The sequence below is a fragment of the Bubalus bubalis genome, chromosome 1 (genome assembly GCF_019923935.1).
Source record: "Bubalus bubalis isolate 160015118507 breed Murrah chromosome 1, NDDB_SH_1, whole genome shotgun sequence".
NCBI classification, from domain to species: domain Eukaryota; kingdom Metazoa; phylum Chordata; class Mammalia; order Artiodactyla; family Bovidae; genus Bubalus; species Bubalus bubalis.
The window spans coordinates 184,648,081-184,666,897 of record NC_059157.1 but is presented as its reverse complement, the minus strand read 5'-3'; the positions used below and the strand labels follow the sequence as shown (position 1 = coordinate 184,666,897).

General features: G+C 45.8%; 1 protein-coding gene across 4 annotated transcripts in view; it reads right to left on the bottom strand.

Annotated features, from left to right (window-relative positions):
* B3GALT5 (beta-1,3-galactosyltransferase 5) overlaps positions 1-12,326 on the bottom strand; it is a 38,893-nt gene extending 26,567 nt beyond the window's left edge. For 2 of the 4 annotated variants that reach the window (XM_025292061.3, XM_006076933.4), the window contains exon 1: positions 12,063-12,278. Coding sequence is in view for 1 of the 4 variants with exons in the window: in XM_006076932.4 (XP_006076994.1) it covers positions 12,063-12,065 (3 nt within the window). In the remaining 3 variants the exon portion in view is untranslated. Of the gene's footprint in view, positions 1-12,062 lie in introns of all 4 variants that reach the window. The other 2 variants (XM_006076932.4, XR_006553134.2) reach the window with 2 other exon arrangements.
* Positions 12,327-18,817: the final 6,491 nt, after the last annotated feature.

Below are 18,817 nucleotides of genomic sequence, written 5' to 3'. Positions count from 1 at the left end.
ACATCTGTCCATAGTTCATCAGGCACTCTGTCTATCAGATCTAGTCCCTTAAATCTATTTCTCACTTCCACTGTATAATCATAAGGGATTTGATTTAGGTCATACCTGAATGGTCTAGTGGTTTTCCCCACTAATCATTAGAGAAATGCAAATCAAATCCACAGCAAGCTACTACTTCACACACACTAGAATGGCTATTACAAAAACACAGATTTTTAAAAATTAAAAAGTGCTGTCAAGTATGTGAAGAAATTAGAAGCTACCCTGTGCTCTGCTAGTGGAAATATAAAATGATGAGGGAGGCACTGTGAAAAACAGTATGGCAATTCTTAAAATAAGAAGACATAGGCATACCATATGATCCAGTAATTCTCCTTCTGAGTATAAACTCAAAAGAAATGAAACCAGGGATTTGAAAAAATATTTGTACACCCATATTTATAGCAGCATTATTCACAAGAGCCAAAAGGGTAGAAGCAGCCTAAGTGCCCACTGACAAATTAATGGATAAACAAAATGTGGCATATTCATACAATGGAATAATATTCAGCCTTGAAAAAGAAAGAAATTCTGATACACTTTACAACATGAATGAATGTTGAATACATGATGCTAAGTGAAATAAGCCAGTCACATAAGAAAAAATACTTACATGAGGTTCCTAGAATGGTCAGACTCAGAGAGAAAAGGCAGGATGGGGGCTCCCAAGGGCCAGGGGCTCTGGGGAGAAGTGAATGATAATGGGTATAGGGTTTCTCTTTGAAATGATGAAACGTTCAGCAACTAGACAGGAAAAATGGATGCAAACCATGGAGGATGCACTAAATGTCCTGGAATTGTGGCTAAGGTAGTCAACTTAATTTAAATATAATTTACACAAGTTAATAAAAAAGAATTTCAGATTCACTGAATTGTAAACTCTATGCAAAAAATATATGCTGTGGATATTATATTCCAATAAAATTGTTAATAAAAAAAAAAAAAAGAATCATGGGTTGAAGAGAAGCCAAGGTCAGGGTGAGTGGGAACATGGAATCCTTTCCATCAGAGTGGGGCAGGCTTGCCCACACTGTACACCACATGACATCAAGTAGTTGCTAAGACTTTTTGCGACCCCATGGACTGCAGCACACCAGGCTTCCCTGTCCTTCCCTGTCTCCAGGAGTTTGCTCAAGCTCATGTCCACTGAGTCAGTGATGCCATCCAACCATCTCATCCTCTGTTGCTCCCTTCTCCTGCTCTCAATCTTTCCCAGCATCAGGGTCTTTTCCAGTGAGTTGGCTTTTCACATCAGATAGCCAAAGTATTGGAGTTTCAGTTCCAGTACAGTCCTTTCAATGAATATTCAGGGCTGATTTCCTTTGGGATTGACTGGTTTGATCTCCTTGCAGTTCAAGGGACTCTCAAGAGTCTTCTCCAGCACCACAATTCAAAAGCATTAATCCTTTGGTACTCAGCCTTCTTTATGGTCCAACTCTCACATCCACACGTAACAACTGGAAAAACCATAGCTTTGACTAGTCAGACCTTGGTCGGCAAAGTGACATCTCTGCTTTTAAATACGCTGTCTAGCTTTGTCATAGCTTTTCTTCCAACGAGCAACTGTCTTTTAACTTCATGGATGAAGTCACTGTCCACAATGATTTTGGAGCCCAGGAAAAGAAAATCTGCCACTATTTCCATTTTTCCCCATCTACTTGCCATGAAGTGATAGGACCAGATGTCATGATCTTAGTTTTTTGAATGTTGACTTTTAAGCCAGCTTTTTCACTCTCCTCTTTCACCTTTATCAATAAGGGACACAAAAATGGCACAGAAGTAGACCAAATATGTGATTAAATTTAATTAATTTATATCCATGTAAAGAATGAATTTTTCATGTCTGAAAAATTATAGCCAAACTCCAGAAACAGTTGAAAAATAAAGGAGAGCAGTTGTTTGATAATTAAAGTGTGCTAAGGTCCTCATCATGATAGAGAAATTGATAAAAAATGCTGAAAAACTTTAAATTATATATAGTTAAAATGCTTCACTGAAAAGACCCTGATGCTGAGAAACATTGAGGGCAGGAGGAGAAGGGGGTGACAAAAAATGAGATAGTTGGATGGCATCACCTACTCAATGGATGTGAGTGTGAGAAAATTCCAGGAGTTATGAAGGACAGGAAAACCTGGGGTGCTACAGTCCATGCAGTTGCAAAGAGTCAGACACGACTGAGCAATTAAACAACAAAAATGGACCCAACTGTTTCCTCCCACAAAAAGCTCTAAACCCAATTTGACAGGGGCTTCTAGAAGGTCATTAAGAATAAATGAGGTCATAGGGTGGGATTCTAATTCAACAGGATGATCTTTTGAGAAGACTAAGGGCAAGATTTCATTCTCTTGTGAGGACACAGCCACAAGTCTGCCATCTGAAAGCTAGGAAGAGGGTTCTCATGAGAACCCAACTCTGCTGACACCATGATATCCCACTTCCAGCCTCCAGAACTGTGAGAAAATACATTTCTGTTGTTTAAGGCACCCAGTCTATGGCATTTTTGCTATGGCAGCCTGAGCAGATCAAAATAACCAATAAAAGAGAAGAGACAGCCTGGAAATCTACATATATACACAGAGAAATGGTATCACAAATCACCAAGGAAAGGACTTGACTACTGAACGAATGATCTGGGGCTAGTGATGATTCAATGGGAAAATTAAATTTGAAATCCTAGCTCACAACATACTATCAACTACAAATTGCCACTCGCCAAGGGCATTTGCCATCTGCCTCTGCAGAGACTGAATCCTACACTGCTGCAGCTGTTGGCCTTCAATAGGCCCTGAAGGGAGTTCAGGGTGGAGAATGAGGTACTTTGTGCTCCATGAAAACTGGTGGAACAGGCTTTTAGATAGATATTTTCAGGACCTGGTTTTGTGGCCCCAATCCCTGCATCTCCTCATATTTAGAAAAGCACTAAATCCCTTCATGGTGACATCAGCTACTCAAGACTAACAGAAAACCTTTTGTAAGATAAGTGCTTTAATGCATCGAATTTCCCCTTCACCAAAATCACGTATACTGACCCTCCACCACTACCTTTTTGGAGCAGTCTCTCAGCTCTCTGAGGTGCTGTCTCCCGGGCTGCAGTCCTCATTTCTGCCCCAAATAAAACTTAACTACCAACTCTTACACAGTGTGTCTTTTTTAAGTCAACAACAGCAAAAGTAAATTCAAAGAGAATTAAAAATCTGAACATGAAAAACAAGAAGTAAAGATGATTAGAAGAAAATATACAAGGTTATTGGTAAAAAGTGGGGAAATTCTTAGAGCAGAAAAAAAAGCACAAGCCATAAATGAAAATTAGCAAATTAAAAATGAAAAAATATAAGCCATAGGCTAGTAGTAGATATTTACAATGTATATTACTGACATGAAGGATCTAGAATGTGTAAAAAAGACTTCTCTAGATCAAAAAGATACCCCCACATGAAAAATGAGCAAAAGACATAAACAGACCATTCATAGATGAGTCATTACATATATATGTATACATATACATTTTTATTATTATGTATATATAGATGAAAAGATGCTCTACTAGAATAAGGCAAATGCACATTAAAACAGAGCTACTATTTAGATAGCCAGTGGGAATTTGCTGCATGACTCAGGGAACTCAAACTCAGGCTCTGTCACAACCTACAGGGGTAGGAGGTGGGAGGGAAGTTCAAGAAGGAGGGGACGTATATATACCTATGGTTGATTCAAGTTGACATGGCAGAAACCAACACAATATTGCAAAGCAATTATCCTTCAATTAAAAATAAATAATTTTTTTAAATCAGCATAAAAAAACTATAAAATTTAACACCCATTAAATTAACAAAAATTTTAAAGTCCATGATTCAGCAATTCCACTCCTGGGCATATATCTAGACTAAATTATAATTCAAAAAGATACATGCATCCCATATGTTCATAAAAGTCCAATAATTCTAAGCAATGAGGAGGCTACAGAGAAACAGAAACTGTACACTGAGTAGGTGGGGGCATAAATTAGTACAACCACCTTAGAAAGATGGAGTTAACATGCCTTTTTATCCATTTACTCTCTTCTAGAAATGTACTCTAAAGGGAACACACCTGTGTGCAAAAGGAGACACAAACATACAAGAATGCTGTTGTCATATTGTGAATTTATAAGAACTTTCCAGCAACTTTGAATAAAATGACAGGAAAAACATATTAAATCCACCAATCGTAACATCATGATTAGTCACAATTCCAGCTACACCATTAAAAAATAACTAAGCTCATAGAATCCGGTCCCATCACTTCATGGCAAATGTAAGGGGAAAAAGTAAAAGCAGTGACAGATTTTCTTTTCTTGGGCTCCAAAATTACTGCAGATGGTGACTGTAAACATGAAATTAGACGATGCTTGCCTTTTGGAAAGAAAGCCATGACAAACCTAGACAGCATATTAAAAAGCAAAGACATCACTTGCTGACAAAGGTCCGTATAGTCAAAGCTATGGCTTTTCCAGTAGTCATGTATGGAATTGAGAGTTGGACCATAAAGAAGGCTGAGTGCCAAGGAATTGATGCTTTTGAATGATGGTACTGGAGAAGACTCTTGAGAGTCCCTTGACTGCAAGATCAAACCAGTCAATCCTAAAGAAAATCAACACTGAATATTCATTGGAGGGGCTGATGCGGAAGCTAAAGCTCCAACACTTTGGTCACCTGATGTGAAGAGCCAACTCATTGGAAAAAACCCCTAAGCTGGGAAAGGTTGAAGGCCAAAGGAGAAGGGAGTGGCAGAGGATGAGATGGTTAGTAACATCACCAACACAATGGACATGAACTTGAGCAAACTCTGGGAGGTAGTGAAGGACAGGGAAGCCTGGCATGCTTCAGTCCATGGGGTCACAAAGAGTCGGACATGACTTAGTGCCTCAACAACAACCAGCTATACTTTCTCCTCCTTGATCTCCTCAGGCAACAGAAAAGCGGATAAAGCATGATGTCCAGGATGCAAACTGAAGCTCAGAAAGAAACACTTCTCACACAAGGACAGAAGCCATCAAGGACAAGTCACTCAAATTAAGTTGGAAGGTACAGCTGAAGCTGCCTTTCTTAAATATACTTGACATAAAAAGAAATGGCAGAGCAAATACACACAACTATGACAAAAGTAAAGAAGGAAAACCAAGTGCAGAAGCCAGCCTGGAAGGAAATATCCTCCCAGAAATGGGTGAGAAGTTCTCATACAGGTGCTGGTGATAGCCAACACAAGAGAAGTACCTCTGGGTGACTAATTCTCCACCCTTGATTCCATCTCTAGATCAAGCATTTTTTGCCTTGAGCCTAATTTGTAATATTTCATTAGAAACTGGAGTGATTAGTACTTCTCAACTCTTTTAAAGCTGTCTGTGGAACATCCCTGGTCCAGTGGTTAAGACTCTGCACTCTCAATGCAGAGGGCATGGGTTCAATCCCTGGTCAAAGAACTAAGACCCTGTATGACTCAAGGTGTGGCCAAAACATTTTTTAAAATTAAGCTATCTGTGTCCTACCACTCACTTCAGGCTTTAAAAGTGTTGACCACACTCTAAGTTACAAAAAGAAAAAAAAGTTCTTCCAATAAATGATCCACTATGAAAAATTAAGAACATAAAATCAGCAAAACAAGAAAGAAAACATGAGAGGACAAGGCAAAGAAAGGAGATTACAAAGGGAAACTACAGAATTCAGGAAACATCCTGAGAGCAAAACACCTCTACAAAACTAATAAATAAATTAGAAATGGTGAGAAATAGCATTGACAGAGTTGAAAACTTAAATAGTAATGCCCAGGAATGGCTTGAAATAATTACAGAGAGTCAGAAGTTAAATGAAAGGGTTTAGAGACCAAAACTGAGACATCAAATTAAATACTACAGCCCTGACATTAGTTATTTTATTCCAGCAATTCTGCTGCTAAGTCACTTCAGTCATGTCCAACTCTGTGTGACCCCATAGACGGCAGCCCACCAGGCTCCCCCGTCCCTGGGATTCTCCAGCCAAGAACACTGGAGTGGGTTGCCATTTCCTTCTCCAATGCATGAAAGTGAAAAGTGAAAGTGAAGTCACTGAGTCTTGTCCGACTCTTAGCGACCTCATGGACTGCAGCCTACCAGGCTCCTCAGTCCATGGGATTTTCCAGGCAAGAGTACTGGAGTGTCCAGCAATTCTACTACTGCTCAAAATAGTTTGGGCACATTTGGGAGACAATTGCTTTTTTTTTTAATTTACTAAAAGAAAACTAGCTTTGTTACTTTATTTTCATTTCTCATCCTTGACCTGCAACAACTGTATACAACATGGCTAAAGGATTGGCACATAAAAGGCAAATAACATAAATAGCTGTAACTTCTGTAACATGTATTACATAATGGCACTATTGTACAACTTTACACCTATGAAACCATTAATCTCATAACTATCCCCCAAGGAAATAAATACCATTATTGTCTCCCATCTCATTAGAGTAAAGTGAAAGTGTTAATTGCTCAGGCGTGTCCAATTCTTTGTAACCCCATGGATTATAGCCTGCCAGACTACTCTGTCCAAGATATTCTCCAGGCAAGAATACTGGAGTGGGTAGCCACTCCCTTCTCCAGGGGATCTTCCCAACCCAGGGATGGAACCTAGGTCTCCTGCATTGCAGGCAGATTCTTTACTGAGGAAAGTGAGGCAGGAAGAAATGAAGTAACTTGCCCAAGATCACCAAACAAGTACCTGACACAGCTGGGATGTGAACTCGGGCATCTGGGTCCAGCATCTTTATCCCTCCATGAATGTGTGAATAAATGGCCAGCTGCTTCCTTTACCCAGCTTGGTCCCACTCCACTTCTCACTCTGTTTCTTCTATTGGGACTATGGGAAACCACTCAAAATTAGATATAAAAATTCTGGTTGATATCTTCTTCCAAGTGCATCTCATTCCACAATACCCATACCTCCTAATCCAGTTTTCAAGGAAGGTCACACTTGTTGTCAAAATGTCTAGAAGCCACCTTACCCATCCCTTGCCTCTTCAGACACAGGTTCAGTCCCTTAATAAGTGAGGTCTTGTCAAAACCCACAAGAGGCCAGTCATAGAAGCAAGCTCAGGCCAAGGGCAAAGGAGAAGAATCTGGAATTAGGAGGGCTGGAAGAAGCCCCTACCCATTCAGAGGGTTTTCCTGGAGGTGGGGAGCAGCAGCAGAGGAGGTCAACAGAACACCACAGGAGGTTACAAAGCTGGGATCACCCAAGAGCATCAGTTGGGGGCGGGGTGGCAGTAGACCAAACAAGGCCTCTACCCAACAAAGTCAGTGAGTGGCTGACTGGAGTTGACAGTTATATTCAGAGAGGAAGGAATGAGGTAGTTCAAAGTCTCCGGGTTCATCTTAGGCAGCCTCCCAGGCATCTGGGGAGAGAGGCTGACCAGGGTCAAGCCGAGTTTCAAGACCATTGGAATCTGGATCCGTGACAAGGATCTACCTTCTGGCAGAGAACCAAGTGAAAATTTGATTGGAAGCTGGGTCAAAATAGACAAGCATCCTGAGAAACAAAGGACTCTCCTGGGACACCAGCACCTGGCTTGAAGTCCAAGTCCAAGTCCATGCCCAGGTAGGCGGCAGTGGAGCCCCCGACTCCCTTCCAGAATTGGTCCGAACTGACCTAAGTCTCATTTATTTCCCATGAAGTGATGGGACCAGATGCCATGATCTTAGTTTTCTGAATGTTGAGCTTTAAGCCAACTTTTTCACTCTCCTCTTTCACTTTCAGGACTGATGCTATAGCTGAAACTCCAATACTTTGGCCACCTCATGCAAAGAGTTAACTCACTGGAAAAGACTGATGCTGGGAGGGATTGAGGGCGGGAGGAGAAGGGGATGACAGAGGATGAGATGTCTGGATGGCATCACCGACTCAATGGGACAAGAGCTTGTGTGAACTCCAGGAGTTGGTGATGGACAGGGAGGCCTGGCATGCTGCAACTCATGGGGTCGCAGAGTCGGACATGACTTAGCAACTGAACTGAACTGAACTGACCTAAGTCTGCACTTGTCCACTGCCTGCAGATGAGCAAGCAGGACTGAGGAAGGAGGGCTGCACACTGGTCCGTTCATGAAAGGATGAGTCTGTCACCCCCGCAAGGAAGCCTGGGACAGGCATGCAGCCTCTCAGAAAATCAGACATTAATTGTGATCCTTGTTTATTCAAAACACCAACTGAGGAATCCTACAGAAGAAAGGGTGCCCGTGTGTGGAAGACTCTTTCCAAAGACAGCATTGTCCTTGTCAATTTTTTAAGGTAAGGATTTAGTGAAATATCTTTATACTCGAGTTGCATTTGTAGGAGTTATATGTCAATGGACCTCATATTGAAATCCTCTTTGCACATATCAGAGCTTAATTTTACCTAACAAAGGAGCTATTTAAGATGAACTGACTTGAGAAGAGAAAGAAAAAATGAAAAGACATAGAAAAGAGATCTTAATAGATTATGCAGCCATTCCTTAAAAGGAAGATTTGAGAGAGAGATTTATTTTTCCCCATGTATTGATAACATTCTCAGGAAATATTTCTCTTATAAGTTTGTAACTTTTGAGTGTCTTCACTCATTCTGCCTAACACCCCCCTACCCTGGTAGTGGGAATTCCTAATAATGTACTTTCACAACCTTGAGAAATTCCATAGAAATAGCACCTGCAAAAACAGTGTATATTAATCAACTGTGTTAATGATTATCTTTTATGCTTTTCTTAGAATAACTGCCTTGTTACAAACCCCAAGGGCAGACCCAGAAACGATTATGATTGAGATCATGAATGGACCTCGGAACACCGGTTCAACACTAGGCATGAACACTGCCTACGCACTTGCTGACTGTTCTCAAGACTAGCCCAGGAGGGAATGGCCTCAGGTGAAAACAAGGAGATCTGGACCTCGTCAGTGTAGTGTTTGGAGAAAGATAAGATCAAAGAAAGTCTTATAGTCTGCAGTTAGGAATAAAGCTGGACTCCAAGTGGACTCTGAACCTCAGTCCAATAGAGGTTGCAGGTCCCTGACCCATGGCACTAGCTTTCATGTTCTGTCTTCATTCTCATCACTCGCTCCCGCACCATTAGGGCAACGCCCCCCAACCCACCTCCACCCCCTACTCTCACAGCCTCTGATAACTGCCATCTGTTCTCTATATCTCTGGGTTCAGTTTTGGAGAGGTTTTCACTTGTTTGTTTTAGATTCCACACATAAGATCATACAGTATTTGCCTTGTCTGACTTATTTCACTTAAAGGAAAATACGAAATGCTTTCTCTTGGAAACAATTTGCCTCTAACATGTAGCTGTTTAAGAAGAAATACCAGGGCTTCCCTGGTGGCTGGGTGGTCACCTGTCAATACAGGAGACACAGGTTTAATCCCTGGTCAGGGAAGATCCCACACGCCCCAACTAAGCCTGTACAGCAGTACACTAATAACTCAGCTTGTGCTCTAGAGCCTACAACTACTGTGTGCCTAGAGTCCATGCTCCGAAACAAGAGAAGCCACAGCAATGAGAAGCCTGCACACCACAGAGAAGAGTAGTCCCTGCCATTAACTAGAGAAAGCAAAACAGAAACCCGCGGAAACAAAGACCCAGCAGAGCCAAAAATAAATAGAGAATTAACTAAAAAGCAAAAATAAAAACCCATCAGTTTACAAAAAAAGAGGAGATAACACCATAAAAGATGGCCATCTACCACACTATGTAACTTAACTGAAATATTCTGTTACATGTAAGGATGGTCAGAACCAGCATGCATTTAACCACAAATGTGACTCTGGGAAATTCCTGTATATAAGATACTCTACACAGTAGCCGTGCCCCACCACTAGAGCTCACTAGAATATGACACTTTCCTCAGATCTCTATCTTCATTAAATTCTACTCCTCCAAGTCAAAGTGCAGGGGCAGAAACAGTAAATGAGGGAGACAAGGGGATGGGAGGTACTACTAATTATTTACAAAAGGCAAATACATAACAAAGATTTTTTTTTTAATTGGTCATGCTAATATAAAGAGAAAGCAAAAAATAACTTCACAATATCTGATTACTGGTGATTTGGAAAGGGTTTTGGAAGCTGTATTTATCCCCAACAGGTCAGATACCAAAACAAATAAACAAAGAAACTGAAACAGAAACAGGATTCTTTAAAAAGTTAGGCGCACTATTTACCATGCATAACGCGTGCACACACACACACACACACACATGACTGGCAGAGATATTACTAAAATGTTGATTATAAAATTGTAAGGTATTTAGGAATGAGCTAAAGAGACTCAAAATCAAAACCCTACTGGCACTCAGTGAAAAGATGTCTTTTCACCACATCGCCTGCCTGTCAGCACCCCCACAACGCCCACGCTCTGCAGGAGCTGTCTGGGCCCAGTGCTAAGGAATTGATTTTTTTTTTTTCTTAGATTGGCTTATTCATTTTAACTGTGAGACTTTCTATTCAGTGTTAATTCCCTAGTCTTCTGCTTGCACTATGTCCAGTCAGTAACCCAACTTCCTGGGCATGTAATGAAAGTAGGGATAACTCTTCAGAAATCAATACATTGTTATCAATAGCATGCATGCATGCTCAGTCTCTCAGTCCTATCCGACTCTTTGCGATCCCATGCACTGTAGCCCACCAGGCTCCTCTGTCCATGGGACTCTGCAGGCAAGAATACTGGAGTGGGTTGCCATTTCCTCCTCTAGTTATCAATAACAAGAAATAAACAAAGCATCCTATTTAAACATGGGCAAAAGGCAAGGAATCTTTCTTCCCAAGAGGACATACTTATGGCCAACAGGTATGTGAAAATGTGCTCAAAAACTGTAATCATCAGGGCAATGCAAATCAGAACCACAATGGAGCCATCACCTCACACCTGTTAGGATGCTTATTATCAAAAGAACAAGAGATAACAATGTCCCTGAGCATGTGGAGAAAAAAGTAACAGAACACGTATACTGTTCATGGATATGCAAACTGGTGCAGCCACTGTGGAAAACAGTGTGGAGGTTCCTTAAGAAATCAGAACTACCATAGGATCCAGCAATTCCATCTCTGAGTATAAAACCTAAAGGAAACGAAAACATCATCTCAAAGAGCTAACTGTACTCCAATGCTCACTGCAGCATTATTCACAAGAGCCAAGGTACAGACACAATCTTTTGTGGACAAGCAAACAGATAAAGGAAATGCTATATGTATGTGTATATATGGATATAGATAAAGATATACAGACATACCATGCTGTCAGCCTTAAAAAAGGGGGAAAAAAATCCTGCGCTCTGTAACACCATGGATGACCCAAGAGGGCATTATGCTAAGTGAAGTTAGCCACAGAAAGACAAGCGCTGCCAATTATTACCTGGTATCACTTATATGTGGAATCTTAATTTTTAAAAAACAAAGTGGAAATCATAGAAACAGTAGAAGAATGGTTGCCAGGAGCTAGAGCGGTGAAAGAACTAGTGTTTCTGACAACCTAATGTTTATAGCAAGGCGGCAATAGCAACCCCATGGATTGTAGCCCAACAGGTTCCTCTGTCGTGGAATTCTCCAGGCAAGAATACTGGAGTGGGTTGCCATTTTCTTCTCCAGGGGATCTTCGGGACCCAGGGATTAAACCTGGGTCTCCTACATTGCAGGCAGATTACCGTCTGAACCACCGGGAATGAAGACAGTTGATAACACTATGTTGTATAAAAGAAATCTGCTAAAAGGTTAGAACTTCTCAACAACAAAACAACAACCACCAAAAAAAAAAAAAAAGGGTAGATTTTTTTTTTAAATGAGTACACTGTTACAGACCAAGTTTGGTCAAATCTGGTCTTGTAACCATTTCCTTAATTTACAAAGCAGAAAGAGAGAAGTCAAGCCCCCAGTAGGCTAGGCGAGCCTCAGAAGTGCACGGGGCCCGCGCCCCCGCCTCCAGGTCCCCAGGGGCTGCATCTCTCGCGCCCGCGCACCGCCCGCGCCACACGCCGCCCCGCCGAGCCTCACCATGCGCCCCGCACTCCCTGCGCGGGGCCGTACCGATGCCCGAGCTCAGAGCCGCATTGCGCCGTCCCTTGAGTAGCTGGGTCCTGACGGAGCGCGGCGGTCCCCTGCGCTGGCCTTTAGGAGGTGGGAGGAGCGGCGCGCGGTGCGCACAGGAAATCTGATAGGTGAGGAGCCGGCAGGCGGGCGGGGACTCGGGGCGCTGCTGCTGGGGATGGCTGGGCCCCCCGAGTCCCCACCAGTGCCCCGCGCGGGGCTCCGGGAGGTGACTTGACCCCGACGCCCAGCGCCAGGGGAGGCGACAGGCACTGTCAGCGCTGTTCCGCTTTGGTGGCCCCCCAGCGGAAGAGCATCTTTCGCGCAGCACCGGACATTCAGGGCGGTGGAGTTTGCTCAAATTCCCGTTGCTGTTGTTGTTGTTATTGTTTAGTCGCTCAGTCGTGTCCAACTCTTTGGGAGCCCAGGGACTGTAGCCCGCCAGGCTCCTCTCTCCATGGGATTTCCCAGGCAAGAATACTGAAGCGGGTTGCCATTTCCTTCTCCAGCAGACCACCCCCCTCCTCCCACACACACACACACACACACACACCTTGAGGGGAGAGGGGAGCTTTGAGTTTCTCTCCCTGCCCACCATGGAAACGGTCCCGAAGTTAACTTCGAAAAAACCAAGACGCCCTCTGTGCGGGAAGGCCCCGCGGTCCCGCGCTTCCCCAAACCCCAGATGCCTCAAGAAGGAGGGTCTCCGCTCTTTCAGAAAAGAGATGTCATTTTCAGAGCCCTTTGGTGATGGGCAGATTCGAGGTCAGATAACAGAAGGGCAAGTTACGGGGGCTGTTTAATCCTTAGGACCGCCGAGTGAAGTAGGCACTGTTCCCACTTAACAGATGAGGAAACTGAGGCACGGGGAAGTTAGGGAGCGTGAAGGGGGTGAGATGGATGAGAAGGTGCCTGGGAGACCCCAGCTCTCTCTGGCAGGGAAAATATAGACAGATAGATACTCATGTGGACTTCCCAGGTGGCTCAGTGGTAAAGAGTCCACCTGCCAATGCAGGAGCTGCAGGTTCAATCCCTGGGTCAGGAAAATCCGCTGGAGGAGGGCATGGCAGCCCACTCCAATATCATTGCCTGGAGAATCCCATGGAGAGAGGAGTCTGGCAGGCTACAGTCTATGGGGAGCGCGAAGGGGATCAGATGAATGAGAAGGTGCCTAGGGGACCCCAGCTGTCTCTGGCAGAGAAAATATAGACAGACAGATATTCATGTACAAAGATATACATGTGTGTTCCCTTGGGGCTCAGCTGGTAAAGAATCCACCTACAATGCAGGAGACATGGGTTCGATCCCTGGGTTGGGAAGATTCTCTGAAGAAGGGAAAGGGCTACCCACTCCAGTATTCTGGCCTGGAGAATTCCATGGACTGTATAGTCCATGGGGTCGCAAAGAGTCGGACACGACTGAGCTACTTTCGCTTCGCTTTCGCTTTTTTTTTTTAAGAACGGGGGACTTGTCCATGATCATCTAATTCAGGGGTTGTCAACCCTGGCCGCACAGTAAAATTGCGTGGGAAAGTTTTCTAATTCCCAATGCTCAGGCCCTACCGCAGGCCAAATGAATTGACTGCTCTTCCTTAAGCTCGTATCTGCCATAACCTCGGAAGACTGGCAGGCCTTATTTCGCCACGGTTATCGTGATCGTTCTGGCGCAAAGATGAAGTGAGCTCTCGTGGGGGGAAGGGAGGAAGAAGACCCCCGAATACTTAGTGAGCTGCAGCGCCAAAGCCTAAGATGCGCAGAACCGCTGTTGCGGGCTTGCAGAGAAAGGAAGTGGCTCCCGGGATCCAGTGGGCGGAGCTGTGGGTGGCGGGCGGACCCCCGGGGAAGAGGCTGATCAGATGAGAGTCAGCTCTAGTGTCAGGGGGATGCGATTACCTGCCTCCCCCGCGCTCCTGGAGCACAGCCCTCGGTGGATACCGCATGTTCCCTGGGGTAACCAAACGGCCTCAAAAGATGAGCGCTTATCATCCAGCAACACCAGGCGGACGCAGGCTCCACAGCGGTTAGGTGGGGCGGGCAGAGCGCAACGGGTGAACGAGGTGAAGCCTGGTCTCCCCAGGGACCCCTCTCCTCCTTCTCTCTCTCTTTCTCGCTCCCTCAGCCAAGTCCCTCCCAATCTCGCGCTCCTTTTTCTGAACGTGGGTACCAAGTCACAGCCACCTCAGCTCCGTGGGCTCAGGGCTTCGCTTCTCGTATCCCGAGGGACCGTGACATGGAGCAGATGTATTTTAATCTTGAGGGCGTGGGGAGGGAGTGTGCGGCAGAGCAAGGAAAGTCCAGGACCTAGAGAAAAGGGCCTGGGGACATGGGACCCGGGGTGGAGGCCAGTGTTCCCCTGAGATGAGAATGCTGGAAAGGCAGAGGGAAGGCTGAGACTGGAATTTGCCTCTCGGTGGCTCAGCACTACCACGTGGTGACTGTGGTCGGTGTACACAAATCGCGTAGCATTGGACACACCTGTCCGGAAAGGGGAAGCACCACCTTCTGGATGGATCCCAGTTCCCCCTGGCTGAGGCCCTGACGCTAGCTGGTGTTTGCTGAGCTCCAGGAGGGGCGAGGGGGATGGGGGGAAGGCGGGGGATTCTGGCTGCTGTGCCTGTCACCGTGGGGTGGATTCCGCCTCCGCCCCCTCCCCCACCCCGCCGTAAGTGCAGTGCACTACGCTCCATTTGAAGAAAGGGTTTTGCTGAAGCAGAGGCATCTCTGGCACTGTGTCCACCCCACCCCCCCACCCCCGCCTCCACTCCTCTCTGCACCAGGGACGTGACTGCCAGTCCCATGCCACCCAGACCCAAACCAGAGTGCCCAACCCCGGCACAGTGGACACTTTGGCTCAGAGAACTCTGCTGTGGGGACCATCCTGTGTGTTGTGGGGTATTTAGCAGGAAACCTGGCCTCTCCCAACTAGATGCCAGGCATGCTGGTGTGTGTGCGAACACACACACACACACACACACACCTGTCTCCAGACACTGGTTCGTGTCCCAAAGGAAGCAAAGTTGCCCCTAATTGAAAAGCACTGCTCTAATAGGAAGGTAGAGGACCCAGCACCCCAAAGATCCTACAGAAGACGTCTATCAGTGATGGCCCCAAGGAAAAGGGCCGTTTCTTAGACTGGAAGGCTTCACTACATGTAGAGTGAGGACTCTGGCCAAAGTCCCCTTCCTGCAGTCACAGCCGACTTTCTGTGTCTCTTGATCAGGTCAAGTTCATTCCCACGGCAGGGTCTGGGCCCCTCCTCTTCCCTCTGTCTGGAATGTTCCTCCTCCAGATATCCCTGGGACTCTCCCGGGCTTTACTCAGATCCTACTTGGGTACCACTTACCAGACAGGCCTCCCCTGAACACCACTAGTGCCCACATGCTCCACCCTCATCACTCCCTATCACATGACTCTACCCTTCTGCCCCTTGGCACTGCCAAGACCATCTGCTCCCTTGTGTGTCCTTGTCTCCCCTTCCAGAACCTCAGGGACTTCAGGGCAGGCCAGCACATCCCCAGCACAAGTTCACCCTGGCACAGAGTGGATGCTTGAACCATACTTGCTGGATAGACAGGTGGGAGGAGGGACCAAGGGCAGAGAGTGCAGAGGGGCTGGAGTGATGGAGAAAACTCCCCTTATGCCGTTAGGTTGGGTCTCAGGTGTTGTGGGAGGCAGGGAAAGATCCTTCCCTTCATTGGTGATCACAGGAGGTGGGCGTATTGCCTACTTCTCATTTGTGTTAGAGAGGAGAGAACAGCTGCCAGCAAGGAGTCCTGCACATCTAGTTCAAGAAGCTGGTGGAACCAGCATCCATGGGATGGTCCCCGGGCCCTCATGCAAATTAGAGAGCTGATCAGAGGTTCTTTGAAGCTTGAAAAATGGTGCTCCCAGGGAATTCACTACCAATTAGAATGACTGAGCCAGTGAGGTTTTTCAGGCCATCAGCAGTTTCCTGAAGGCTTAAATAAAGTTCTCATGGACCAAGGTGAAGGGTTTGGGGACTGATATTCTGAGCTCAGAGAAAGTGGCTGAAATTCGCTCAGAATTTGGTGTATGTGGGCTCCCCAGGTGAAACTAGTGGTAAAGAACCCACCTGCCAATACAAGAGATAGTGAGGAGATTCTGGCTAGAGCCAGGTTGGCCCATGTGGTCCTAAAAAGACAAAGCTATGGCCCTACAGATTGGAATAAGTGTGGCTGCTCATTCCTATAAATAGATAGGACCACACCTTCCCAAATAATAAATAGCTTCACACTCTGAGGGGCACCACAGAGACAATCTTTCAGCTAGAGAGGGTTAGAGTTAGCTAGGCCAGGTTAGGGAGGAGGGCTGAGTTTGGATGACCCCAGCCACCTCAGAAAAAATAGAGTGCTTCAGCCCTCAGGGCATGGCCAGAGTGTATATAAACCTGCATCAGTATATTCTGTACTTTGTACTTTCATGTAAGTATTTTATTGAGGCGATTATTCCAGAATAATGCAGTTTTATGACACATAAGAAACCCAAGGACTCTTAAAAAAAATGACCCCTCGGACCTTCAGCTGTTGAGAGTCAGCTCTAACTTCTCTGCATAGTACACATTATTATGCTGTATACTGGGCTACCATGGTGGCTTAGACGCTGAAGAATCTGCCTGCAATGCAAGAGACTGGGGTTCAATCCCTGGGTCAGGAAGATCCCCTGGAGAAGGGAATGGCTACCCACCCCAGTATTCTTACCTGGAGAATCCCCATGGACAGAGGAACCTGGTGGGTGATAGTCCATAGGGTTGCAAAGAGTCAGGCAGGACAGAACAATTAACACTTACTTTCATGCTGTATGCTAACTTCTGACCATACTGACTTTTAACTTCTCAACATAGTGCACATCATTCACACAGGGACATGCTCCCCTGGACATCTCCAGTGAATGCTGGAACATCTAAACCTAACCAGGAGGGAAGCGGTCCTAAGATGGCGGAGGAATAGGATGGTGAGACCACTTTCTCCCCCACAAATTCATTGAAAGAACTTTTGAACGCTGAACAAATTCCACAAAACAACTTCTGAATGCTGGCAGAGGATATCAGGCACCCAGAAAGGCAGCCCATTGTCTTCAAAAGGAGGTAGGACAAAATATAAAAGATAAAAAGAGAGGAAAAGAGGTAGGGACAGAGATCCATCCTGGGAAGGGTGTCTTAAAAAAGAGAGAAGTGTCCAAACACCAGGAAACACTCTCACCTGCGAGTCTGTGGCGAGCCTTGGAACCTCAGAGGGCAAAGTAACCGGGAGGAAAAATAAATAAATAATTAAAACCCACAGATTACGTGCCTAAAGGCAACTCCCAGCAGAGAAGCAGTGGAGACGCTTGCATCCGCCACTAACAAGCAGGGGTTGGACAGGGAGGCCTGGGCTGCATTGCTTAGGGTAAAGGTCTGAATGCCCCAAGGGCAATCTGAGTGAACTAGCTTGAGATAGCAACTCAGACTGTGGGATAGCTATCCCGCCAAAAGCCCTAACCCATGGCATCTCGTCCCATCACTTCATGGGAAATAGATGGGGAAACAGTGGAAACAGTGTCAGACTTTATTTTTGGGGGCTCCAAAATCACTGCAGATGGTGACTGCAGCCATGAAATTAAAAGACGCTTACTCCTTGGAAGAAGAGTTATGACCAACCTAGATAGCCTATTCAAAAGCAGAAACATTACTTTGCCAACAAAGGTCCGTTTAGTCAAGGCTATGGTTTCTCCAGTAGTCATGTATGGATGTGAGAGTTGGACTGTGAAGAAAGCTGAGTGCTGAAGAATTGATACTTTTGAACTGGGGTTTTGGAGAAGACTCTTGAGAGTCCCTTGGACTGCAAGGAGAGCCAACCAGTCCATTCTGAAGGAGATCAGCCCTGGGATTGCTTTGGAAGGAATGATGCTAAAGCTGAAACTGCAGTACTTTGGCCACCTCATGCGAAGAGTTGACTCATTGGAAAAGATTCTGATGCTGGGAGGGATTGGAGGCAGGAGGAGAAGGGGATGACAGAGAATGAGATGGCTGGATGGCATCACTGACTCGATGGATGTGAGTCTGAGTGAACTCCAGGAGTTTGTGATGGACAGGGAGGCCTGGCGTGCTGCGATTCATGGGGTCACAAAACGTCAGACACGACTGAGTGACTGAACTGAACTGAACTGAAGACACCTCCAGGCCCGCTCACAGAACAAAGGACTGAGCAGAGCTAGCCAGCTACAGACTGGCCCATCCCCTGCCAGAGACAGGCAGGCGAGGGCAGCCAGAGCTGAAAGGGGCAATCGCAGCCCCAGAGAGGCATTATCTACCAAACTGCAAGCAGGCTTCATTGCTAACCAAGACTCCTTGGGATTCTGGATAGTCGACATCTGCCAGGAGGGTTGCAGCCAGAGATCAGCTCCCCAGGAGAGACAAATAGCACACCTGAGAAGGCGAGCTGGTTATACACCCAGAAAACTGGGCAGCAGAGACAGGGGAGGCAATAAGTCGCAGTGACCACGCTCGCCAAGCACCTGGTCACCTGAGCTGCTCGGACCTGGGAAGGGCACAAAACTCAGGGCCAACTGAGTCTGTGCCTTTGTGGAGTACCCTAGTACCTGAACCTGAGTGGCTTAGACCTGGGAAGTGCATACAACCCAGGGCCAGCCTCAGATAGTTCCCGCCAGAGCAACCTAGAGCCTGAGCAGTGCTGACTGGGAAAGCACACACGCCATGAGCAGGGG